At 32.8% G+C, this 26,361-nt stretch overlaps 3 protein-coding genes and 1 pseudogene across 3 annotated transcripts; all 4 read left to right on the top strand.

The window, feature by feature from the left end:
* The first annotated feature begins 846 nt into the window (after positions 1-846).
* Positions 847-3,426, top strand: LOC110660998 (caffeic acid 3-O-methyltransferase). Its single transcript, XM_021819490.2, has 4 exons — positions 847-1,418; positions 1,873-2,183; positions 2,279-2,343; positions 2,897-3,426. The coding sequence occupies exons 1-4, from the start codon at positions 934-936 to the stop codon at positions 3,194-3,196; spliced, it is 1,161 nt and encodes a 386-aa protein (XP_021675182.2). The 5' UTR covers positions 847-933; the 3' UTR covers positions 3,197-3,426.
* Positions 3,427-5,344: 1,918 nt separating this feature from the next.
* Positions 5,345-7,206, top strand: LOC131169391 (putative disease resistance RPP13-like protein 1). Its single transcript, XM_058128614.1, has 2 exons — positions 5,345-6,956; positions 7,145-7,206. Exons 1-2 carry the CDS (start codon positions 5,345-5,347, stop codon positions 7,204-7,206), a joined length of 1,674 nt encoding a protein of 557 aa, XP_057984597.1.
* A 45-nt stretch (positions 7,207-7,251) lies between these two features.
* Positions 7,252-9,887, top strand: LOC110660991 (putative disease resistance protein At3g14460). The gene is made up of 2 exons (XM_021819479.2): positions 7,252-9,209; positions 9,496-9,887. Exon 1 carries the CDS (start codon positions 7,262-7,264, stop codon positions 9,137-9,139), a length of 1,878 nt encoding a protein of 625 aa, XP_021675171.2. The 5' UTR covers positions 7,252-7,261; the 3' UTR covers positions 9,140-9,209; positions 9,496-9,887.
* Positions 9,888-17,283: 7,396 nt separating this feature from the next.
* Positions 17,284-18,342, top strand: LOC110662325 (flavonoid 3'-O-methyltransferase FOMT-like; annotated as a pseudogene).
* The last annotated feature ends 8,019 nt before the right edge of the window (positions 18,343-26,361 follow it).

Below are 26,361 nucleotides of genomic sequence, written 5' to 3'. Positions count from 1 at the left end.
CTGCCTGGCAGAATGAAGCGGCTTCTTCAATGCTCTGCTTAGGTTCCTTTCTGGATTGTAATTCGGAAGACAGTTTTAACCAAAAAAACCATGCTGAGCTTAGCAAGGTAATCATCCTTGGTTTGATGAGCCCCCAAAAATTAATTAATTGGCTGATATGGGATGTGCAAGTATAAAATCCCCTAATAAATAAATATAATAAATGCGCTCGAAGAATGTCCTTTAGGTCCTCTTACCAACTCATGAATTTAATGCTCCTGCTTCTTTCACACAATTTATACATTTTTAATTTCGATCATTTTTTTTTACTCTAATTTAAAATATAATAATTAATTTAAAAAATTTAACTATTGCGTTGTATTTGATTCTATTTTTTTTTTTTTCAAATTAAATAATGGATGTTGACCCATAAGGATCCAACTCCAAAAGGATGACATTTTGGTTAGCTTAGCTACACTCCAATGCTCTGCTAAAATACACCTGCTACGGCCAACCCTGTTTCTGTACTGTCACATTTACATGCAAATGCTACCTAACTTCCAACGCACCCTAGACTTCGCTACAGTAACGTATAATGCCACTATCATTCCTCTTAGGGACTTTAGCTAGCAAATTCATGATAATTACAGAAAATTTTTTATATCAGATTTCATATAATCAATCGAGCTAATATTATTATAGTTTTTTCAATTTTCTCTATATATATGATTGAATAAAAAGTTGTCAACATGATAGAAAAGGGAGAAAAAAAAGAGCTAACAACTTCTGAGTTTAATTATGGTACTTACCATAATGTCTTTTTTTAATTGGAAAATTATGACCAAACACTTATTGAATGATCTGCCTTGCCTAGTGTACTAAACATTTGCTACCCAGACAAGTTTCTTGCTGGCAATATGAATATAAAATAGCTAGGTTTGCTTTCCTTTATAAATGACTATAAAGAGAAAGCTCCATGAAACTATCAAAGCCACAACACAAATCAAAATGAGTTCAACCCAAAACAAAGCTGCTCTCTCCAACTCCTTATTACCAGTTTCTCAAGAAGATGATGATGAAGCTTATATTTGTGCTCTGTATCTTCGCAGCGCTGATGTCTTCTCTCACGCTCTCTCTACTTGTCTGCGACTAGATCTCTTCGATATCATTGCTCAAGCAGGTCCTGCTGCTCATCTCACCGCAGCTGAGATCACTGCTCAGCTCCCTACGCAAAACCCAGATGCTGTTCCCATGATAGACCGCATGCTTAGACTCTTCGCTTGCTACTCGCTGCTCACTTGTTCTTTGCGAACCGTTGACGATCATGTTATCGAAAGGCGATATGGCCTTTCTCGTACTGGTCAGTTGTTCGTTAAGAATAAAGATGGAGTATCCATGGCTGCTTCCTCTTCTGATGATAAATCTTGGACTGAGGCATGGTGTGTTTTACTATATTTTATTTTAATTATTGACTGTTTTTATATCTCTAATACACCCTCGTTAGGCTGAGCATTTACACGATTTGGATCAAAATAAAATCAAACTAAATAAATTAAAAATTGAGTTGCATATAAAATTAAAAACCAAACTAAATCAAACCATATAAATAATTGAACTGAATTAAACCGAGGTAATTTTGGTTAATTTGATTTTATAATTCGGTTTCAGTTCACAATTCAAGAACAATTCACAGTTTAGATACATAGTGATAATTTGACATTCAAAATCACAAACACATGCATATTCACGAAGCGGAAGAAGAAGCAAATATGTTGATTTCTTCTCAAATTCACAATTTCAAGAATAAGAAGAAAATTCAAAATAGAAGATGTAGAATTGAAAAAATAAAAACAAATTTAGATTTGCAAGTTCATAACTCAGGAGGTTTTTCAGGTTTTACCTGAAGGACGCAATTCTTGAAGGTGGCAATCCATTTGAGAAAGCCCATGGGGTACCCATGTACAAACACATAAGCTTAAATCAAGAATCGGTGAAGAACTTCAACAAAGCCATGGATAATCTTTCCTCGTATATCTTGAGCAAAGTTCTTGATACCTACAGTGGTTTCCGGGGACTTAACTCTTTAGTGGATGTTGGCGGCGGATCTGGAGTTGCCATTAACATGATCATTTCAAAGTATCCTTCTATTTCTGCCATTAACTTCGACTTGCCTCATGTGATCAAAGAAGCTCCACCTCGTCCTGGTATAATGCCAATAATATAATACTTAAATTAGTCCTTGAATCATATAAATGTCAAAATGCGTTGGGACTTACAAAGAAAGATGTGTGATTTGTAGGTGTCAAACATGTAGGAGGAGATATGTTCTCAGGCATTCCAAGCGCAGAGGCTATTATGACGAAGGTGAGCTTGGGAGTCATACACGACGTACATGGGATTTCAAGATTTTATAACATTTTCAAGATTTTATTTATTCTATCTATTATAAAAATTCTCACTTTTATGATGAAAGTTATTAAACATAGTTAAAAATGTTACAACGTGGCTTGAATTTTTTTATATATTTTTCATGTACTTGATCCGATTTGAAAAGTCGTGGTGTGGTGAGATTTTAGCGAAACATTTTGTATTTAATATTCTACGGTGGTAGCGAAGAGTATGGACTTAGACTTTAAGCCTATCATTGACCTTGTTGGTAGTGCAGATTAGTATAAATATTATAAATTTTGTTTATTTTGATAGATTGTCAGTGTTAAATTAGCTAAATCTACTGGTATTAGGGCATGCAGAGTCATTTGAAAATTTTTTTTAGTGTCTTGTGGATTTAAATTTTATCTTAGTTTTTCTCATTTCTCTATATTATATTTATGATATTGTGCGTGCCTTAAATTCGTGTCCCTATTATTAAAAATGGAAATGACCTTGGACTAATATGAATATGATGCATGTTTTCCAGGATGTTCTTCATAACTGGAGTGATGAACACTGCATCAAGATTCTGAAGAATTGCCATGATGCTTTGCCAAAGGGTGGGAAGGTGATTGTTGTGAGCCATATAATGCCAGAAGTAATGGACCCAAGCATTGCTACTAAATATGTTTGCCAATTGGATGTGATGATGTTTCTGTTCCCTGGAGGGAAGCAAAGGACCGAGAAAGAGTTCAAGGCCCTAGGTAATGCCGCTGGATTTTCAGGATTTCAATTCATTTGCTATGTTGCTTATAACGCGGTGGGTGTCCTGGAATTCTACAAATAAGCTATCAGCTATTTTAGGTTTGTAGATTGAATTATCATTGTCGTGAATGTCTTTCAATAAATGTCTAGTTTGTGCTCCAGAATTTCTCTCAATGTTTTTGATATCTAGCTTGTTCTGGAATTCAACGTTGAAATGTAATCGGTAGTTTTAGTTGGAGATTAATATCAGTTTAATATTACTGTTGAGAAAAATTATCTTAAATATAATAGTTAGAAATTATTATGAATTAATTTTAATTTAAATTTTACATGCTTTAATTATAAAACTCCAGAACAGATTTTAATCGACAGTCATGTTGGCATGAACCAAGAGACAACGTCCGCTTAGAATTCAAATCCAATTCACATTGATATACTTTTTTCAAATATGTTAATCCAATTAATTTTAATTATCTTTTTGCCTCCCAACTTTCGAACTGTGGATCAATTTCCTTGAGCTCAATGGACTTAGGACCTCCATGCTTTTCACAGATGTGACGCCTGCATCTTGCAAGCATCACCACTGAATATTTACACTATGAGAGATGACAGATCTCATGAAGCTGAACTAAGCCTCAGCTCTGAGCTAGAAGAAAGCAATTTAGTTAGATGAATGTGGAAACTGTAACAAATTATGATATTCCTATTAAGAAAAACTTATATAGTCATAAATTTAAGATATAAACATGTAAATATGTATTGTGTTTTGGATTTGTAATGAATCTTTATGGTGTGGATGTCACGTCTAATAGTTAATTTATCACAACAAATTGTAATAAATTAATTTTAAAAATACCTAACTAATTTATAATCCTCGTGATGGGCGGTGTTTGATTTTCCAGTCTGTTTTACATTTACTTTCTCTGTTTGCTTTCAGGAGACAAAATATTAAGGAGACAAATTAAAGTTATTTTTGGATTTGAAATGATTTTAGTGGAATATTAAAGTTACTTTTTTTTTTTCAATTAATTAATCCTTAATAACATCTTTTCACTTCAATTATTGCTGACTTACATTATTGCCTTTGACCCTTCACCGAGCAAAAAATCATTGCAGGCTTTGGATTCCATTCATCAACTTCCATTGTTGTGTGCTCTGTTTTTGTCTCTAGCAATCTGTTTCTGCGCTCTTAAAGTACAATCACTTTAAGTTGCTGCTCTGTTTTACTCTCACAATATTTGCTTCTTTCTGCCCTCAATCTGTACTCTCTTCGAGTTTTCAAGAGTCATTTTTTTCACTTGAGTTCATCGTTTTAAAAGTTCCCAAAAAAAAAAAAAATCTGATGCTTACTCCTGTTCTCTTCAATTCATCCTTTTAGAAGTTTTCTTAAAAAAAAAAAAAAAAATTCAGTTGATAAGTTTTTCAATCTAAAAAAAATCCCAGAAGTTGCTTTTGTTTGTTTGCTTTCGTAATTTATTTATCCTCTATTCTCAAAAAAGAAGAAGAAGAAGAAGGAAAAAGGAACATGTTAGCTGCACTAGAAGTCTGATCCTGATCCTTGAAGTTGTTGGAAAGGGTGGAGCGAGCACCTAGCGTTTTTGGAAGATTAAAAAAAAAAAAAAAGGTAAACTACTTCTTTTTTGTTTTTTCAAACAATGTAAACTTCTTTTAAAAAAAATCTCTGTTTTCATTCTCAACTGAATTTTTCTGAATTTCTGTTCAACAATGGTTTATTTAATTTTCGGGCAAATCAAATAAATAATTATTTTTAAATTTCTTTTTAAAAAAATCTATTTAAAATTATTAAATTTATATTTATAATAAATTTTATGCAGTAAAATATAATTATGTTTAATTGAACTTTTAATAAATTTTTTAGATTTTATAGTTTTGTTAAATGGATACAATCATTTATATATGCATATTGTATTTAAAATTGAAACAAGATATAAATTTTATAATATTCAATCTTTAAAATTATCATTTTTCAAAACTATTTCAAATAAATAAATTTTAAAATGGGGTAACTAATTAATTATAGTCCACCATGTATCGGGTAACCTGAAAGTAAACAAGTATAAATATTAATTTGCAGTCTCGTATGCAATACATAATACATGTATCCTTTATATATATATATATATATATATATATATATATATATATATATATATATTTTTTTTTTTTTTTCACTTGTCCTTGATCAGATTTCTTTTTCCCAGGGCTAGGCATGGCGGAGGTGGTAACGGGAGCATTTCTCTCCAGTATGTTTCAGTTTCTGTTCGAGAGGATGGATTCACCCGAGATTCTTGCCTTCTTCATGGGTCGCAAACTCAACCGTGCACTGGTGAGGAAGTTGAAGATTACTATGATCATTGTTAATGGATTGATTGATCAAGCTGAGGAGAAGCAGATTGTTATGCGTACTGAGAAGAAGTGGCTCGATGAGCTCAAAGATGCGGCCTATGAGGCCGATGACTTATTCGATGAGATTGCTTATGAAGCTCTGCGATCAAAGTTGAATGCTGGATCTGTAGCAAGAAAAGTGAGCAAGCTTTTCTCTTCTCATAACTCATTTGAAAACGCAATGAATGCAAAATTAGAAGAGATCCTTGAGCTGCTTGAATGTTTACTGAGACAAATGAATGCCCTTGGTCTGAATTTGAAAGACGACCTTGGAGATGAGCCATCATCGCACAAAACACCAACTACTTCAGTAATACCATATGGCCATTTTGGTATCTATGGTAGGGAACATGACAGGCAAAATATCATACGGTCACTGTTATCTAATGATAGCAATGGCGTAAGTGCGATTTGCATAGTTGGTATAAGTGGTGTCGGTAAAACCGCCCTTGCTCAGCATGTCTACTACGACAAACAAGTAGATAGGCACTTTGATCTCAAAGCATGGGTCTATGTCTCAGAAGAATTCAATGTCTTCAAGATAACAACTGATATTTATAACCAGGTCTCTTCAGAGGACATTTATATGGTCAAGTGTTCCAAAGAGCTTCAACTAGAGCTGAAGCAAAAATTAAAGGGGAAAAAATTTTTGCTCGTCTTGGATGATGTCTGGAGTGATGAGCTTACTGAATGGGAAAGTTTATTGGAACCTTTGGAGGCTGGGAGACAAGGAAGTAAGATTGTTGTTACAACTCACAAGGAAAGCGTAGCATCAGCTTTGCAACATTACCATATGCACATTGATATTCATAATTTGGAGAAACTAAGTGATGATAATTGCCGGCACCTGCTTGAAACATATGCATTTCATAATCAAGTTTCCCATTCATCACATTCAGTCTTTGAAGATGTTGGCAAGAAAATAGCCGAAAATTGCAGAGGTCTACCATTAGTTCTGAAAACAGTTGGGAGTCTCCTCCGATCCAAAAGAAATGTTCAAGAATGGGAAGAGATATTAAAGAACATGTTGCCGAGTGACAACATTCTTTCAACTTTAAAATTGAGTTATTATTCTCTCCCTTCGCATCTGAAACAATGCTTTGCTTATTGTGGAATATTTCCAAAGGGTTATGAATTCTACAAGGAGGATTTGGTCCGTTTATGGATGGCAGAGGGTTTTATAATAGAAGCCAAAGACGGTAATGATAATGAAGTTGTGGGTGATGCATATTTTAATGATCTTTTGTCAAGATCTTTCTTTCAAATGTCTGGTGGCTCTCAGAAATGCTTTGTTATGCATGACCACATTTATGACTTAGCCAAATCCATATCTGGAGAATTTTGTTTCATGATGGAGGGTAAAGATTCATCCGTTGAGGTTCCTTCAAAGACTCGCTACTTGTATGTTCGTCATGGAGATAGTTGTCATTCACATGGTTATTACAAGTTTATCATTGAGAAAGTCAATAAAAGCCAAGTTTTACGCACCTTCTTTTCTGACAAATACTTTCATGGAAGCTATAGGGTCATGCATGCCTTATTGCCAAAATTCAAACACTTAAGAGTGTTGTTTTTGTACGAGTATAGAAAGAAAAAGTTACCTAATTCAATTGGCAATTTGAAGCATTTGCGATATTTGAATTTCCGCGGAGCATCAATCAGAAAGCTACCTCATTCTATGAGTAGTTTGTATAATCTGCAAACATTAATTTTGCGAGACTGCAGTAAGCTGCCTACCAACATGAAAAGGTTAATCAACTTGTGTTGTCTTGATCTTAGAGGAACAAGATTGCGAAGAATGCCACCGCATATGGGTAATCTGAAGAAGCTCCGAACGTTGACTAATTTCAGTTTGGGAAAAGAGAGCGGATCGGGTATTGAAGAGTTGGGAAAGCTTCAACATATACGGGGAGATCTTAGCATTGAGAATCTACAAAATGCTAATCCTAAACATGTTGGGGAAGCCAATCTGAGGGCTAAGGAGCACCTTAAGACATTGGAGTTCCAATGGAGTGGTAAAAGCAAGGATTCAGAACGCGCAAGAAGCGTACTCAAGGAGTTGAGGCCTCATGAGAAGGTGGAAAATCTTCGCATATTTGGTTATGAGGGTGTCAAATTTCCAGAGTGGGTAGGTTTCTTTCCATCTTCATTATCAAATTTAGTATGCTTGAAGCTCAGTAACTGCTACAACTGCTCCACTTTGCCTCCGCTTGGACAGTTAACATCTCTAAAGGAACTCTCAATCATAGGATTTACAAAGCTCATGTTTGTGGGTTCTGAGTTCTATGGAAGCTGCGGTCCTGCAATGAAGCCATTTAGATCCCTAGAAATTCTGAGGTTTGAAAGGATGAAACAGTGGGAGGAGTGGAAAGATGGTGATGGAGCCTTCCCTCAACTCGAAGAGCTTTATGTTAAAGAGTGCCCCAAACTAACAAAGGCATTTCCCAGTCACCTTCCTTGTTTAAAAAAGCTTCAAGTTGTGGGATGTAAAAAGCAGCTTGTGGTTTCACTTCGAGTGCCTCATGCCATTCCTGAAGTGATGTTAATGGATAATTCTATTGAAGTGGAGTTAAAGCAATTGCCTTCTGGGATGCATTGCTTGAAACTTTATGAATCGGACTTGGTAAATTCACTATTCAAGTGGAATGGTCTTCTCTCTTCTTTAGAAGAAATCCAATTGTATGGTTGTGATATGGAGTACTTCCCGTTGGAGTTTTTCCCCAATCTACAGAGAGTTGAAATCTGTGAGTGTTCATATTTAAAATCCCTCGGTGCATCTCAGCAAATTGAAGGAGAAAGCAGTTCCTGCCGTAACTTAGTATCTTTTGGCAAAGGAGAATCACCTGCCCCAAAATTGACTAAGCTTTTCTTAGAAGATTGCGTAAATTTGAAGTCACTGCCTGAATGTATAGGCTCTCACCCTTCCCTTGTGAAATTGGAAATTAGAAGTTGTAGAGAACTAGAGTTATTTCCAAAAGGGAGTTTGCCATCCAAATTAGAATCTCTTATCATCGAAGATTGTTTGGAACTCAAAATCAAAGTCATTGCTGGCGTTGGTAGTAATTACGAAGGAGATGCGGAAACGGTGCTGCTGCCCTCCACTCTCACCTGTCTTAAAATCCAAAGACTTCGAAATCTGGAATCTCTCAACTACGAGGGGCTTATAAACCTAAGAAAGTTAATCATCGGCTGCTTCCCTAACCTCCGGTCCGTGCCAGAACGCATGCAAGTGCTCCTCCCTTCTCTTGTGGAATTGGAAATATTTGATTGTCCAAAACTGGAACCGTTCCTAAAAGGAGGTTTGCCCTCTCAATTAAAGTCACTTTTTATCTGTGGCTGCCAAGAAGCCATTGCTGGGCTAGTGAAACGCGATTTTCGGGCGCTACCAAACAATGAAGTGGAATCCATACCAGAAGAGACGCTGTTGCCCTCCTCTCTTACCTATCTTAAAATCTGGAATTTTGACAATCTCAAGTATCTAGAGCTTCACCACCTCACCTCTCTAAAAACATTGAGAATCAGGAAGTGCCCTAATCTCCAGCGCACAGCAAAAGATAAGCTATCCTCTCTTTCTGAACTTATGATCGATGATTGTCCTCTGCTAAGTCAACAGTGCTAACGGATGGTGGGGGAAGATTGGCCCAACATATCTCACATCCCTAATATATATAATAGGGGAACATGATCAGGTATTATTAGTTAAATTTGTAACTTCTTTTAATTTTATGTCTAAAAAAGTGAGTGCATTTCATCTTAGGCACAATCATTTTCGCAATATATTCGCCCACAAAAAAAGAAAAAAAAAATACCATGCATAACTCTTATTATTTTCATTTTTTCATGCCTTAATCTATGCATTATTACACGAGATTTGAAGATTGTAAGTCTCAAATTTCAACTAAAATCATTAGGCATTAGCAACTACCAAGCTGTTGTTTCTAACTATCATAATGTTAAACCATAATTCTGCTGCAGGTTCTTCATGAGAAAGCTGTACATAAACAGTTTCATCACTTTAACAAAGTACGAGTTATGCTGAATGTGAATAATGCTGGAATGATATGTTTCCATGAGTATGATCCTGAAGTGGCTGATGACTGTCCTGGATTTACATTTAGATCTATCTATATCCACAGTTGTTATCATAAACCAAAAGAACGCAGATAGTTTAGTGTGTAGAAGAAAATGCCTACTGGAGCTTGCACGAGAGATCCCTTCGTGTTTGTTATTCATTTTGGTTGCACATCATCAAAAGATACCATCATATATTTACTTATTGTAGAGTTTCTGTTTGCCTGGGATTGAAATTATGCAACATAAATAATTTTTTTGTCCCATATTTGATCACTGGATTATTATCAATCCTTTTTTGTGTCTATATAACCCTTCTTATTCATTGCTCATGTAATAACTGATACTGAAGCTGCTTCAGGGAATCAGGATCCACTCTAGAATCCCATTCCCAACCCGAAATAGTTAACTGAAATACAATTAAAGCTCTCCCGAATGCAATTAATTTTTAATGCTCACTAATAACAAATGATTGATGGTGCATCATGCTTATTGAACACAGTTCAGATAGGGTAAAATGTCTTTAGGGTCTTGCCTTTATTTAACATGTTTTCACCATAAGACTGGTGAGGACTAAAAAGCAACAAGATTTTAAATAATATTTAGCAAAAAAACCAAAATACAGAAAGAAACAATGATAAAATGTTGAAGGCTTTGAGGTTGTGTCTATCAGTCCCAATAAGCTTCTGTTTCTGAGATGTGTTCATGTATGGTCGAATCACCCACTCAATCTGCGCTCACTTTGATCCATTGTTCTCCACTTTTATCTGCATAACAAAAACAGGAAAGATAACCAAAACAAAATCATTACATAATAATTAACCATTCCAATTCTGTCAAAACAAAATTTTTTGACAAGAAAACTTATACCTGGTTTGACATGAATGAATTCCATGAAATTTTGTGGAATTCATTTCCAAATATAAAATTGTGTTTTGGAAGTAAAAAAATATGGACTTTAATTATATGATATGAAATTTTGCAAAATTGAACATAACTATTACAAATTTCATCAAAATAGGTAGAATTTCCAAATGAATTTTACAAAATTTACCACAAAATATTTTATAACAAAACTACCCATATTTTTACATTTTATTTCTCTTACTTCACAAAATCCATTTTTTCATCCTCGTCCATGTTTTCATAAAGGTAATAATATATAAAATATAAGTATATTATATATCTTAATAAAAAAAATATAAATAAAAGATTATTATGTTAAGTAAAATAAATATAATTTTATTATTTATTTTATAAGATTAGTGTGTTAAAGATATTTTAGGAAATAAATGTAAAAAAATATTCAATTCTGCACTTATTTCAAAAATGATTTTGTGAATTTAATTCAAATACTTGTTTTAACTTTTAGCACACTAAACATAAAAATTCATCTGCAAATAAATTCTGTATTTTGAATTTCAGCATTGTCAAATGGGGTGTTAAAAAATGTGAAAATAGAAATTGAAAAATTTTTATATAATTTAGTGGCCAAAAAAAGTCCAAATATATCCCTCAACTTTTTATTAAGATCAAATAAGTTCAATTTTAACTTTTGAGCTAAATAAAAATCTTTTGATTTAAGATCAAACCTAAATTTTTTAATATATATATATATAATAATGATTTTTCTAATTTTTAGTAATTTAATATTAATTTATTAATTTTAAATACAAAAAATTATTTAATATTTTTTTTAAAAGAAAGCCTAAAACTAATAATCTATTCCCAAACCAACCGATTTCTCTTCTGCTGCTCCTTCTTTTTCTTTTTCCTTTCCTCAACTCCAACTTCTAATTCATCATTTGCTCCTCATTATTATTGGGCTATCTGCAAATGAACCATAACTCATGAACTGTGGATAAATCTAAAAGGCTAGAATCAGCAGTAGGTGCCTCTACTAGTTGCCGCTGTGCGCTCATCGTGCACGCATGTGACTAGCGAGAGCTCGAGTTTTGGTTGGTGGTGTAGGCGTGACTGATGAACATCACTGATTTGAAAATGTTGCAGATGGATCTCAATTACACGAGATGAGTGTTGATGGGCTACTAAGAGGAGTGCTGATGAATGCCATTTTGTGTTGATGTTCTTAAATTTCTTTTTTTTTTTTTTAATTTGCTAGTTATTGTTGTTGTTGTTTAGATGTTGATTTATGGATTGTTTTTATATATTTACTGTTTTTTTTTTCTCATCTATGAATAGTCCAACGACTGCATAATATTTGAAGGGTCACATAAGATTTTCAAAATCCACTTAAAAGATTAAGTAAATATGTGAGAGTCCAAGAATAATTTTATATTTCTAATACGCTCTCATTGAAATTGAGCTGAATATTCAATCGATTTAGCTCAAAATTAAATTGAACTAAATAAACCAGAAATTAAATTTCATATAAAATTAAAAACCAAACTAAATCGAATTATATAAACAATTAAACTGAATCAAACCAAAGTAAGTTCGGTTAATTTAATTCTATAATTCAGTTTTGATTCACAATTCAAGAACAATTTATGGTTTAGATTCATATTCAAAATCACAAACACATGCATATTCAAGAAGAGGAAGAAGAAAATATATGAATTTCTTCTCAAATTCACGATATCAAGAATAAGAAGAAATTTCAAAATAGAAGATGTAGAATTGAAAAAATAACAACAAATTTAGACCTACAATTTCGTAATACAATGATTATTTTAACATAAGAAGTTCAAATCAACAAACCATAAGCGTAAAATGACACAATGAATCTTAAATAAAATACAAATCTAAACCAAACATGCATCTTGCATGGGCTGCATCACTGGCTTGCACGTGAAGATTGCCATGGAAGCCAAGAAAGGCTACAGATGAGATGAGATGAGAGGCAAGGCGAGGTCTCGATGGGTGGGTGTGGTCGTCTCACAGGCAAGGTCGTAATGAGTTACAGGGTGTTGCTGTGTTGGCAACGCTGCGATGGGGGCCTCAACCAGTCAACCTAAGCCTTACTCGAAAGTCGCAAAGATGAAAGAAGAAGAATATGAAAAGAAGAAAAAAGGTTGAGGAAAAATGACAGAAAGGTAGAAATGGGATGGACAGGGAGATGGCGCAGAGGGAAAAATGGTAGTTACTACCTACGGGAAAATAGTGAGTTTTAGACACTTTAATTTAGATAACCTTGAATAAGTACATACTTTGTTTTGTACTAAAATATTTAATTAACAAATGACAGTTATCCAAATTAGTTAATGAACTCCACTAATATGGAGAACTACAATTTTGACAATATATAATTAATGCTAATCTTACCATAACCGCAGTTAATCTTATTACAGACACCAATTTAACTCAACCTCCCCTAGTTTGTACACTCACCTTTATCAGATTTTTTTTTTTAATTTACATTTCCTTGTAAATTTCCAGTGTAAAGCATATTAGAGACTTTTTTTTTTTTAATCAGCCTGCTATTTATCTCTACCCTTAAAATGTTTGTCAGTCCATTCAACAAGATATTTTATCAATTCTTAAAATATAAAGATTAATTATTTTTTTAATGAATTTTACTCAATTTAAAAATCAGGTTACAAAATCCAAATTAAAAATATAAGTAGTCACTTACTTTATTATTAATTTTAATCTAAGTCATTTAATTTTAATACTAGAGTCCACTTTATCACTTAGTTTTTCAGATGACTTATTTTACTGAAATTAAACTAAAATTATGAAAAATTAAATAACTAAGTTTAGATTTACCCATGAAATGCCATAGCTAGAGGAAGCAATTAAAAATACTTTTACTCAAAAGTAGTATATTGTATAGAAATAAAAAAAAAAAAAGAAAAATTATAGCATAACATGTATAAAAAAAATTGAGTATTGTATTTTATGGCAAATCAGTCCTCAGTTAACTCATAAAATAAAAAAGTATATAATAGCAACACCTGACCAAGGGAGCCCACCTCCACCAGGTCCCTAATTAGCAATATAAACGGCCATAAAAATTAATAATCTTTTTAAAACTTTCAAATCTCGTAGCCAGAACCAAAATAGTAAAATCGCAAATAAAACTAACTCAAAGTTTGCAAGTTAACTACTTAAAAAAGTGCCAAAAAAATATGACATCCATGATCTAGAAACAAATGAAAATAATAAAGCCTAAACATCTAAAATTTTTTAGAGAAAATTGGGTTAATTATTCCATATTCAGCTGCAACTTTTTTCCGCTTGTCCCAATGTGCATCAGTGTTGATGTTTTTGTTTTCCTTATGTGGGCACTTGGTGATAGTGTGGCCTCCAACTTTGCAAAATCCACAACTCTTCACTCTTTTTACTAAATCTTTTCCCTTTTCATCCGCTCATGCGAGGGACATCCTTTAGTCTTTGAGTTAGGAGGACAATGAACATAATTAATATTTCCAGCACCTAAATTGCCATTTGACTGACATTTGATTCCACTTGTTGAAGGGACAAGAGAATATTGCTAGTAACTTGTGATGATAAATCACTACCCTAGCACATTAGGAAGTAGACATCAGGAATTTGAAAACAGTTTTTATGAAGGAACACACTCAAAATATGACAACAAAGTATGCCCCAAAACTCCAAATGCTTGCAACTGCAAGCTGCTTGCCTACCATTCCAGAATACCTCGTGCTTTTGGCTTCTTATTGTATCAAAGTATTGCACCACAAACTGAGATATATTTATCTGAAGCACTGTATATCGAGTCGCCATTGCAAATTCATCTTGAAACTTTTTGAAAGCATATGGTGTCAAGATGCTATAAGCTTGCTCCTCCAATGGTGATTTAGATCTCATAAAAGACCCTCTGTACTTTTGTAACATGGTATTTTGTAGTTGTACTTGCTCAATATCTTCTATAGCTAGCTCACCCTACAAAGCCAATCATATAATTTTTTAACCAATTATATGATATTGTATGATGGATAAACAACTGATCTTTTCTTTAGTTTTCTTGCAAGATAAAACAATAAGCATAATTATATTATCAACATAGATAATAATTGAACCCTTGGATCACACTTTAATAATATAAATTGACTTGTAGCTATTAAATCACTACTTTTCATTTACTTAAACAAAAATTCTAAAAAATAAACTACTTATAAAAAAATATATATATATAAGTTAATATGAGCAATAAATTTTTACCTGTTCCATAAATTTAACTAAACGTGAGCGAGAAGCTACAAATCTCTTCATAAAGGCATTAATGCTCTCTGATCTTCCTGTTGTAGTCATTCCTCCAAAAAAAATAATGACGAAGATGTCCTGGCACCCAAAAATGTCTTATAGCATGTAAACCACGAATATGCTTATTTGCGTTCAGGTTATACTTCGTAATTACAAGTGGTCATTGATGCTCAAATTCTTCAAAAGTGTCTAATTTGTATATTTTGTAAAAATCAAAATTCCAATTTGAGTACTGATGACGAAGAAATAAAGTAAACCAATTACTGAATTTAGAAGTGATGTGCCATATACAAAAAGCATGCTTTGTAGTTGGCATTTCACTTGCTATAGCTTCAGTCATCCGTGGATCTTGATCTGTCAAAATCGTTAAAGGAGCCTTTTTCATCAATGATACAAAGGTCTGCAAATAAGATTGTATTAATAACTAATTATGTAAGCATAAAATAGTCAAAGTTGTGAAGCATGTAAGCATTTTTTTTACCTTCATTAGCCATGAAAATGTGCTTCCAGTCTCATTTCGAATTAGTGCACAACCAAATAATATGGTCCTTCCATGATTGTCCATACCCACAAACGTACCAAATGGCATTCCATATGAGTTTACCTTATAAGTTGTATCAAACACAACTACATCTCCAAATTTTTGATACCAATCAAAATAATTTGTTGGAGACCAAAATATGTGCTCCAACCTTCCCTCTTCATCAACTTTGAAGGCATACTGAAAGTTGGGATTCTCATCTTTAATAGCTTTACAAAATTGCAATCAATCCATGGCGTCATTCTCTTTCTCTTTTATACATACTCTATTGATTAGATTATATATATCCTTTGCAAGAAAGGGAAGATGACCATGTTTAATACCCCTCTCAAGTTCCATCACACGTGTAATTTGTCTGACAGAAAGACCTCCCTCTTTATACTAAAGAATGCACTCTTCATCCTCTTTACATATAGTGCGATTTATTGTAAGAAAGTGAACTTTTTCTAGAGACAATAAATTATGATTGTGGAATTCTTCAAATTTCACTACCTACCACTCTTCAGGGAAAATGTCAAATGATTTTTTTAACACAATTCGCATATGAGCTTTGCATTCGCATTTAATAGATGCTCTATTTCTTTGATCTTTGGTTAAATCAACTATTTTTTCTTATGGCTTTTCCGCACAACTACAAACAAAATCACGCCACTTTTTTTCTCCAGTTGCAAGTACAACTCTGCTCTTTCTACATGAAAAACCATGCTTTCTTGCATAATTTTTATAAAAAATAAAAGCCTCTTCCTCACTTAAAAAGCACTGACCTGTAAATGGTTTGAACATATCCTCCATAATGTCTTGGTCATTACTCTCATTCACTACGTCAATTCCAGGAATCACATTTAAATCAAAATTTTTCTGGAAAAAAAAATCAAGAAGTTATTATAAAAACCGAAGAATAAGAGTTAAAGATACATAAATCTATAATCTCAATCTAAAAGAAGTTGTACTTGCATTGGGATCATAAAAGCTAAGTATATTGCTTGGATAGTACAATTAAAATAGTGTAAGTTTATTTAGAAAAGTATAAAATAATACAGATGATACAAATCCCATAAAGGATTTCGCAAATTTTAGTTTCTGATATAATAACAAAGTAAACATAATACTGGTAAATTTTGGTTGATTTTTTCTTATTTTCTTATAAGCTTAAGAAGCTAAAAAAATATAGTAATGATAAAAAAAAATTATGTACCTTCATAGGATGAAATTCTTCTACTGGTTGCATAGTTAAGGGAAGCTATTGTTTGTTTTAGAAATAAACTCTGCTGCTAAGTAGATAATCTGCCTCTAAGTATATCATAGTAAGTGAATGTAATTTAAAAAAAAAAAAAAAAAAAGAGATTAATAATGAGATGAAAAGTCATTAAAAATTGGAGGGTAATTAGAATAGCTTTATTTTTCTAATGAAGTTAAATTGGAGGGAAGTTAAAATATTTTAGAGTTAACTAGTGTGGTTACGATAAGGTTAGCATTAATCATGTATTGTCAAAATTGTGGTTCCCCATATTAGTGTGGTTCATTAACTACACCTTAATGGGTGCAATTTTGCACCCATTAGAAAAACAGTTAAAAATACTCTACATAAAATTTTAAGTTAATAAGTGAGATTCTCAATAATAGTTTTATATCTATAAATGTCTTTTTATACAACACTTATCGTAAATGTTACAATTAATAATTAAGAGATTTAAACTCAGACCTGTCAGCCCCTAACTACATCATTATAGATAAAAATAAAAATGCGCACAATTAACATTTTATTTACTGTAATTATTGGATTCATAAAAATAAATTTTTGGTATTTTTATTCATTATATTTTAATTTAAAAAATATATATCTATTTTTAATTTTAATATATTTTTCTCTTTTAAAAAGTTTTTTTATATGCATGAAAAATAATTTCCTGCATATAAAAATTATAGGTTTTATGGGTTTTGACTTAAACTCAGGAGGTTTTATGGGTTTTACCCGAAGGACGCAATTTGAAGGTGGCAATCCATTTGAGGAAGCCTATGGGATACCTATGTACAAACACATAAGCTCAAATCAAGAATCCGTGAAGAACTTCAACAAAGCCATGGATAATCTTTCCCCTATATCTTGAACAAAGTTCTTGATACCCACAGTGGTTTCCAGGGACTTAAATCTTTGGTAGATGTTGGTGGTGGATCTGGAGTTGCCATTAACAAGATCATTTCAAAGTACCGTTCTATTTCTGCCATTAATTTCGACTTGCCTCATGTGATAAAAGAAGCTCTACCTCGTCCTGATATATAATGCCAATAATATAATTCATGATGCCTTTTAGATATATTTTTCATGGACTTGATCGATCCAAAAAGCCATGGTGAGATTTAAATGAAATATTTTATGTTTAATATTCTATAGTGACAGTGGAAGGTATAAATCTAGAGCTGAAGCTTATTATTGACCTCATTGAAGGTGCAGACCAATATAAATATTGTGATTTTTTTTTTTTTTAGTTTGAAGAGTTAAATTTGGTAAATCTATTGGAATTAGAATTTGAAAAGTTACTCGAAATTTTTTTTTTGTTGTCTAATTTGTGGATATAAACTTTACCTTCAAAAAACATAAAATTTGTGTCTTAGTTTTCTTCGTCTTTATACTGTATTTATGTAATTGTGCATGCCTGTCCCTATTATTAAAAAAAGGGAAAATGATCTTAGACTAATATGAATATGATGCATGTTTTGCAGGACGTTCTTCATAACTGGAGTGATGAACACTGCATCAAAATTCTGAAGAATTGCGAAGATACTTTGCCAAAGGGTGAGAAGGTGATAGTGGTGAGCCATATAATGCCAGAAGTAATGGACCCAAGCATTGCTAATAAATACGTTTGCCAATTGGATGCGATAATGGTTCTGTTTTCTGGAGGGAAGCAAGGGACTGAGAAAGAGTTCAAGGCCCTAGTAATGCTGCTGGATTTTGAGGGTTCCAATTCATTTGCTACGCTGCTTATAACGCGGTGGGTGTCCTGGAATCCTACAAATAAGCTACCAGCTATTTCAGGTTTATTACTTTGTAGATTGAATTATCTTTGTCATGAATGTCTTTCAACAGATGTCTAGTTTGTGCTCTAGAATTCTTTCAATGTTTTTGATATCTAGCTTGTTCTGGAATTCAACGTTGAAAATGTAATCTCTAGTTTTAGTTACAATTTGTGGAGATTAATATCAGTTTAATATTATTGTTTGGACTGTTATTCAGAAAAGTATTATTTTAAATATAATAATTAAAAATTATTAAAATTTAAATTTAATTAAAATTTTCCATGTTTAATTATAAAACTCTAAACATTTTTTTTATATAATTTTTTTCTAACAACCTTTAAAATGATATTTTTTAAAAAAAAAAATTATGATACTAATTTGGCACATTTGTAATACGTTAATTTGGCCTTAATAAAGTAATATATCTCAATTGGATCAATTTGACAGGAATCTTGAAAGAATAAACAGTAACTACAATTAAACATAAGATGAGAGCAAGTCTCTAATAAAAACCGCCGCATGAATAAAATATTTTATTATGAATAAACATGATACTAAGAAATTGTTCATGCATAAAATTATACTACTTGATACATTATTTTTATTATTATTGAATTTTATTCTAATAATATTATAATTGTTTGAATTTTATTTTAATAATATTAGAATTGTTTTTAAAATTTAAAATATTTTAATTTAAATTCTAATAGGAGCTCAATGAATTTAGAAAAAAAAAGTCAGAATTAAGGACAAGGTAATGTAACGAAGCGAATAAAAATTAAATCGAATCAAATTATATAAAAAATCAAATTAAAATAAATCAATTTGATTCGATTTGAAAATTCGATTCTTCTTCTTAATTCCATAATCTCTGTTTTCTTTTCTTTCATAGATTCACACTCATTTTCTCCATTCCCAATCTTCAATTCATAGAGAAAGGTTCAACAAAATATAGCAACCAGTTCAATTCTCAAATCAACTCTCAACATAGCAAATTTAACAAAATACAAAGCAAAAATTTAACAAATTAAACAAATTTCACTAGTAATTAGAAATAAATCTCATTTTACAAACAAATTAAAATTGGAAACAAATACTAAATCACTGATTTACAAATTATCTTCACTAAGACAGGCAAAACCCTCGATCCATTTCACTGAACATCATCCATTGCATGTTGTTGCAATTGACGTGAGCGAAAATCAAACAACAAGATGACAATGGATCTCTTCGGCGGCTTGATATTCACTGATAAAGTCGAAGACACCAAGCCAAGTCTTCAATTTCATCAACAGATCCACAACGTAGTTTTAACTTTGTTAAAAAAAATAATTATAATTTGGAAAAGAAAAGAAATAAATGGAGAGGGAAAGACAGGAATCAAGAGGGAAAGAAAAAACTTTGCAAGAGGGAGGCACAAAAATTGGGTTAAACAAAATAATTGTATTTTGGATTTTTAACTTTGCAAGAGTAATTCCTTTCTTGAAGGGAAAAGAGAAAAAAAAATTAGAATTGAGTGCAGGAGAGGAGGCTAGGATTTGTGTTTTTAAAGTTGAATATATATTTTTAATTCAACGATTAAGATCATCTATAATGAATGGGTAGTATTTTGTAAGAGTTGAATCATAACAATTTAAAAAGTATTAAAAGAAGCAAAAATAATAAAAATTGAACTCAATTTGTTTAATATAAAAATTAAATATACGTTGTTTTGTAATTTAATTTATTAATTTAAATTTAAATATTATTAAAATTGACTTTATTAGTTTAATTTGATGAAATATAGTAAAGTTACCTAAGCTAATTCATATACACCCCTAGTTATATATGGCAATTTGGCACCTCTTTAATCCAGAAGGTTTTTGTTTTTTAACCAGAATTCGAAGAAATGAGTTTCAATCAGACCATGCCGAAGTGGTAAAACAGAATGCCAATACAAACCCAATAAACAAGTGATACGACAACATGAATATCTGAAGTAGCAATCTTTATTGAGGATGTGGAATCCTTCCCAGAGGAAAAGCTGCTGCCCTATGCTCTTACGTCTCTTAGCCTTTGTTTGGATATGTAAAAAGTGGAGAGAGAAAAAAAAGATTATTAGTTTTTCTTATTTGGAAATAGAAAAAAATTAATAAGTAAAGAAAAAATAATGTTTATTTTACTTTTTTTTTTCAATACAACTCAACTCAACTCAACTCCACTAAGTCTTTATCTCAAAAATTTTGGATCGGCTATACGAATTCTTTTTATCCACTCTAAACGATTTTGAGTTAAATTTTCGAAAATATATAATGCTTCTAGGTCATGTTGTACTACTCTCCTTCAAGTCAGTTTAGGTCAACCCCTTATTTTCTTTTTATCCTTTAACCTAATATGCTATACTTGTCTAACTGGAGCCTCCGTATGTCTACGTTTTATATGATCAAATCACCTCAATCTCCCTTCTCTCAACTTATCCTCAATTGGCATCACTCCTACCTTTTCTCTAATACTCTCATTACGGACCTTATTTAGTCTAGTATGGCCACTCATCCACCTTAACATTCTCATCTCCGCAACTCTTATATTAGAAACATACGACTCCTTCAGTGCTCAACACTCACTACCATATAACATGGCCGGTCGTATAGCTGTATGGTAAAATTTTCCTTTCAACTTATTGGGAATCTTGCAATCACATAAAACTTCAGTGGCACGTCTCTACTTCAACCATCTGGCTTTAATCCTATGCCTAACATCCTCTTCACATCCCCCATCTACTTGAAGGACTGAGCCGAGATATTTAAAGTGATTACTTTGGGACAGTACCACTCCATCCAAACTAACTCCTTCCCTATCACCAGTTTGGCCTTCACTGAAATTGCAATGCATGTATTCTGTCTTCGTTCTACTTAACTTAAAGCCCTTTGACTCTAGAGTACTTCTTCAAAGCTCTAACTTTCTATTGACTCCTTCTAACGTCTCATCTATCAGAACTATATCATCTGCAAACATCAGGCACCAAGGGATACTCTCTTGTATATGTTTCGTCAATTCATCTAAAACTAATGTAAAAAGGTAAGGGCTTACAGCTGAACCTTAGTGTAATCCAACTAAGATAGGAAAATCTCTTGTGTCTCCTCTCACTGTGCGCACAATAGTAGTTGCTCCTTCATATATATCTTTCAACACTTGTATGTACCTAATAGATACTCTCTTTTGTTCTAACACTCTCCATAAGACATCTCTTGGAATACTATCATAAGTCTTCTCCAAATCTATAAAAACCAGATGTAGATCTTTCTTCACATCTCTATATTTCTCCATCAAGCTTCTAATGAGAAAGATCGCTTCCATAGTTGAACGACCGGGTATGAAGTCAAATTGATTGGGAGAGATAGAAGTATCATGACGTAGTCGTTGTTCCACAACTCTCCCCTATAGCTTCATAGTATGGCTTATGAGTTTAATTCCCTTATAGTTTGAGCAACTCTATATGTCTCCCTTATTTTTAAAAAATAGGTAGTAAAATACTCTTTCTCCATTCATCAGGCATTTTCTTTGAGTTTAGAATCTTATTAAATAATTTAGTTAACCATGCCCCTCCCATATCTCCCAAACACTCCTACACTTCAATTGTTATTCCATCGGGTCCATAGGCTTTACCCACTTTCATTCTTCTAAGTGCTTCCTTTACTTCTAAAGATCCAATCCTTCTAGTATAATTCACATTCTTTTCTATTGCTCTGTAGTCTCTATTCACACTATTACCATTTTGACTATTATTAAAGAGATCATCAAAATAATTTCTCCATCTTTCTTTAATGTCCTCATCTTTCACCAACACTTTTCCTTCTTTATCCTTAATGCATCTAACTTGATTAAGATCTTGACATTTCTTTTCTCTCCTCCTTGCCATTCTATAAATATCTTTCTCCCCTTCTTTAGTTTTAAGTTTCTCATATAACTTTTCAAAGGCCTGCGCTCTTGCTTGACTAACTGCCTTTTTTGCCTCTTTCTTTGCTATCTTGTACTGTTCATATACCTCATTATTATCATACTTAGGTAATTTCTTATACCATTCCCTATTTCTTTTCACTGCCTTTTGTACTTCCTCATTCCACCACCATCTCTCTTTTAAGGGTGGTCCATGTCCTCTAGACTCTCCAAGTACTTTTCTAGCTACTTCTCTAATCTTTGATGCTATCTGTATCCACATATCATTAGTCTCCATATCCAGCTTCCATGCTTCGGACTCGATAAGCTCATTTTTTAACTTCACTTGCTTTACTCCTTTGAACTCCTACCACTTTGTTCGAGCTACACTATTTCTTCTAACCTTACTTGAATTGTTCCTAAACTTGACATCCAAGACCACTAACCGATGTTGACTTGTTAAAGCCTCTCTCGGAATGACCTTGCAATCCTTGCATAGAGCTTTATTTGTCTTCCTTGTTAAGAGGAAGTCAATTTGACTTCTATGTTGCCCACTTTTGAAAGTCACTAAATGTGACTCTCTTTTTATAAAGTAGGTATTTGCTAGTATTAGGTCGTATGCCATAGCAAAATCTAGGATGCTTTAGCAAAATCTAGGATGCTTTTTCCCTCCTCATTTCCGCTGCCAAAACTAAAACCTCCATGAACATTCTCATAACCTTGCCTATCACTTCCTACATGTCCATTCAAATATCCACCGATGAAAACATTCTCTTTATTCGGTATGCTTTGTATTAGATCATCTATATCTTCCCAAAACCTTTGTTTACTCTCACTATCTAGTCCTATTTGTAGGGCATAAGCACTAACTACATTTATTGTTTCTCCTTCTGGTACTAACTTTACTAGCATAATTCTATCCCCTACTCTTTTCACAGCTATTACAGCATCTTTCAATGTCCTGTCTATAATTATGTCCACTCCATTCTTGCTTCTCTCCTTTCCGGTAAACCACAATTTGTACCTTGAATTACCCACTTCCTTGCTTTTCTCTCGTACCCATTTAGTCTCCTGAATGCAAGCAATATTTACCATTCTCCTTTCCAAAGTGTAACAACCTAAAATTTTTAATAAATATTTTCATTTACTAAGCTAATAATTTATTGATATTTTATTCATTGTTTTAAAATTAATATTCTCACAATAATATTTTTGTTTTATTAAATGAATATTTTTTTTTACATGTATTATTATTATTATTATTATTATTATTATTTATTGTATATTAATTTTATTATTAATAAAAAAAAGAGGAGAAAGAAAAGAATTAAAAATTTTTCCAGGGATGAATCTAGACAACATGCTGTCTAGATTCATTCCCAGAATTTAAAAAAAAACAAAAAAAAAACCAGCAAAATTTCCCTTCTCCCTCACGCATCTCTCTTTCCCCCCATCTCTTCTCTCCCTTTTCTCCATATTTTCCGGCCGGTGAAGGAGCAACCACCTGACAGGCGACCAAGCAGCTTCAAATGACGCCGGCGAGCCACCAGCCGGCCAGCAGCACCACCAGACATGGCGGCAGGAAGGGATGAGAGAGAAAAAATGTGCGCGCAGGTGGTCCAACTTCCAGGTGTGATTTTGGCTTTATCCGATGTCCAATCAAGGCAATTCAGGTGCCGTTGGAAAGCTTGTTCCGAGAGCTTTCTCTTGATACCTATTTTGCAACATTTGGTGGTCGGATGAGTGAGATATGGAGGAGAGAAGTTTCGGATTTTTCAAACTTTTTGATCAGATCTAGGACTATCCAACCGTTGGATCGACGATCCAAGACCACCTATGGTCTAAGGAAGAGATGAGGAACGTTATGGTATGATCAGATCCGGTAGATGTCGCCGGCGACCGATGGTTCCAGCGAACTTTAGGGATGATTCAACTTCCAGAGGCTTCCTCATAAATTTTTGAAATTTTTGAGACACAGATAAGCTTTGGGTAAGATTATTTTTCTTATTTCTCAGTCTGTGGTGCTTAATTACAGTGTTTCTTAGACAGAAAAAATTCTAAGAAAAATATATGATGAAAGTAAAATGATTTGGAGATATTCTATATTGTTTGTTGAATTTTTAAATGATTGTGAAATATTTTTGAAAAATATATATAGGTTTTAGTTGGATTTTTAACATACGGGCATTTAAAAATTATATGAAATTTTGATATTTAAATTTTATATGATTAGTTGAAGCTTGAGAATGGAGAGTTAAATATGTGAATATTGAATTGGATTGAATTAAAAATATGTTAGCTGTCAAAAACTTATGGAATTGAGTAATGTTCTTGAATAAAAATTCATAAAATATTTGAAGGCTATTAGAAAATTGAAATTCCTTTTGCAATAGCCTTCTAATATTGCAAAGGACTGCAGGACACAATTTTAGAATTTTTAGAGCTCGTTTGAGTGGTTTTTGAAAAAAGGTTAATTTAAGGGATTAAAATGTAATTTTTAAGACTGTGAGTATTGACTGTTTTGGAGGGCCCAAGAGGGACCATATGACGTTGATGAGATGTGATTGTGAAAATTGAGATTTAGAAGTGTTATTTGAATCTTTTTGCAGGTTGAGTAGGTCTTAGGTATAGGAGAAACTCTGCCGAATTTTCGACATCAATTAGGATGTGTTTGCCTCTTTAAATTTATTTTTATTTGAATTAGTACTAATAAATTCATAATAAAATTATGTAGGTGATTAGGGTCAACCATCTTCCTTCACCCAACCTCTACAGTAGTTTATGGTGTATTGTGAGTATAATATTGATTTTAATTATAACTTCAATATTATTATATATTCAAGGCATACCCATGCATCATCTATAAATATATTTATGTAGTTAAATACTAGGCACGTTTTATATTGCATCTTTGGTTGATGAAATATTTATGGATGTTGTTTTATGGTAATTTAGAGCAGTGTGCGTGTGTTGGCGTGTGTGTGGTATGTGGTATTGGTTATGGATAGGATGAGTAGATGCGGCTAGAGCTTGACTCGCTGGGACCCGATCCTTTATGGATAAGTCGGGGTAAGCACGGCTCGAGATGGCCCCCGCATTTGATTTAGTAAGTGAAAGTCCGGCTTGAGAGATACTCACTGGCATAGGTTGAATTAAGAGAGCTATATAGGGGATCGGCTCCTGTATATGTACTGTTTGAATATTATATGAGTGTGTGAATGCTCCAAATTATCTTTTTATTATCTTTAATGTGATTTGTATGAAAACTATGAAGGTGTTGCATTTCACTCTTTACGATGCATTAGCTTTAGATAGCTATAAAAATTGTACTTAAAATCAGTATTTTACTCTTTGAGTTGAACGCTCACTCCTGTTCACCCTATTTTTTTAGGCTATAGGAGGAGACCTTTTTCAGAATAACCTGATTCTTTTCTCGTAGATTATCAATAATTGATTAATTGTATTATTATTCTCTAAATTTATAATTTAGAACTCCACATATACTAGCAGTAGAATTAATCTAATCAGAGACTATATGAATTTAAGTTTTTGTATTAATAAATGAGAATTTTTATGATTTTTAAATAATTTATAAATGATGTAATAGGGTTGAGCTGGGCTCCCCTAATTTTAATTTCTAATAATTATTGGGTTAAGTTAGCCCAAAATAAAATTATAATAGTTTAATTTAAATTATTTTATATGCATATTGGGCCTAAATTGTGGGCCTGGTCATGGGTTTGGGAACAGTAAGGCTTACTACGGGCCTCGAAGGCTTTATGCCTGCCCAGGTCCTAGTACCGGTCTGGCCCATAGGTTGGATTGTGACAAATGTGGTATCAGAGCTTAGGCTTTAGATCATGGGAAAGTGTGCACATAGAGTTGTCATATGCGGAGTATAGGATCTTATTTTGTCTTCTTCTGTAACTCATTGTTTTTAGCTTTTGTGTTATACCTCGGGTAATATAAGAGTGCTTCAGTTAGTGTCTTGATTTTTGTGGAGTACATAGAGATATGAAATAGAGTTAGTAGACACGTTGAGGTCTGCCATGAGGATACGTACTCCAAGAAAAGCTATGTTTTTGTCAGTATGGGTTTCAGTGTCG

This window comes from Hevea brasiliensis, chromosome 1, assembly GCF_030052815.1.
Source record: "Hevea brasiliensis isolate MT/VB/25A 57/8 chromosome 1, ASM3005281v1, whole genome shotgun sequence".
In the NCBI taxonomy this organism is placed as follows: domain Eukaryota; kingdom Viridiplantae; phylum Streptophyta; class Magnoliopsida; order Malpighiales; family Euphorbiaceae; genus Hevea; species Hevea brasiliensis.
The sequence above is the reverse complement of the archived record's forward strand: the minus strand, read 5'-3'. Positions and strand labels throughout refer to the sequence as shown.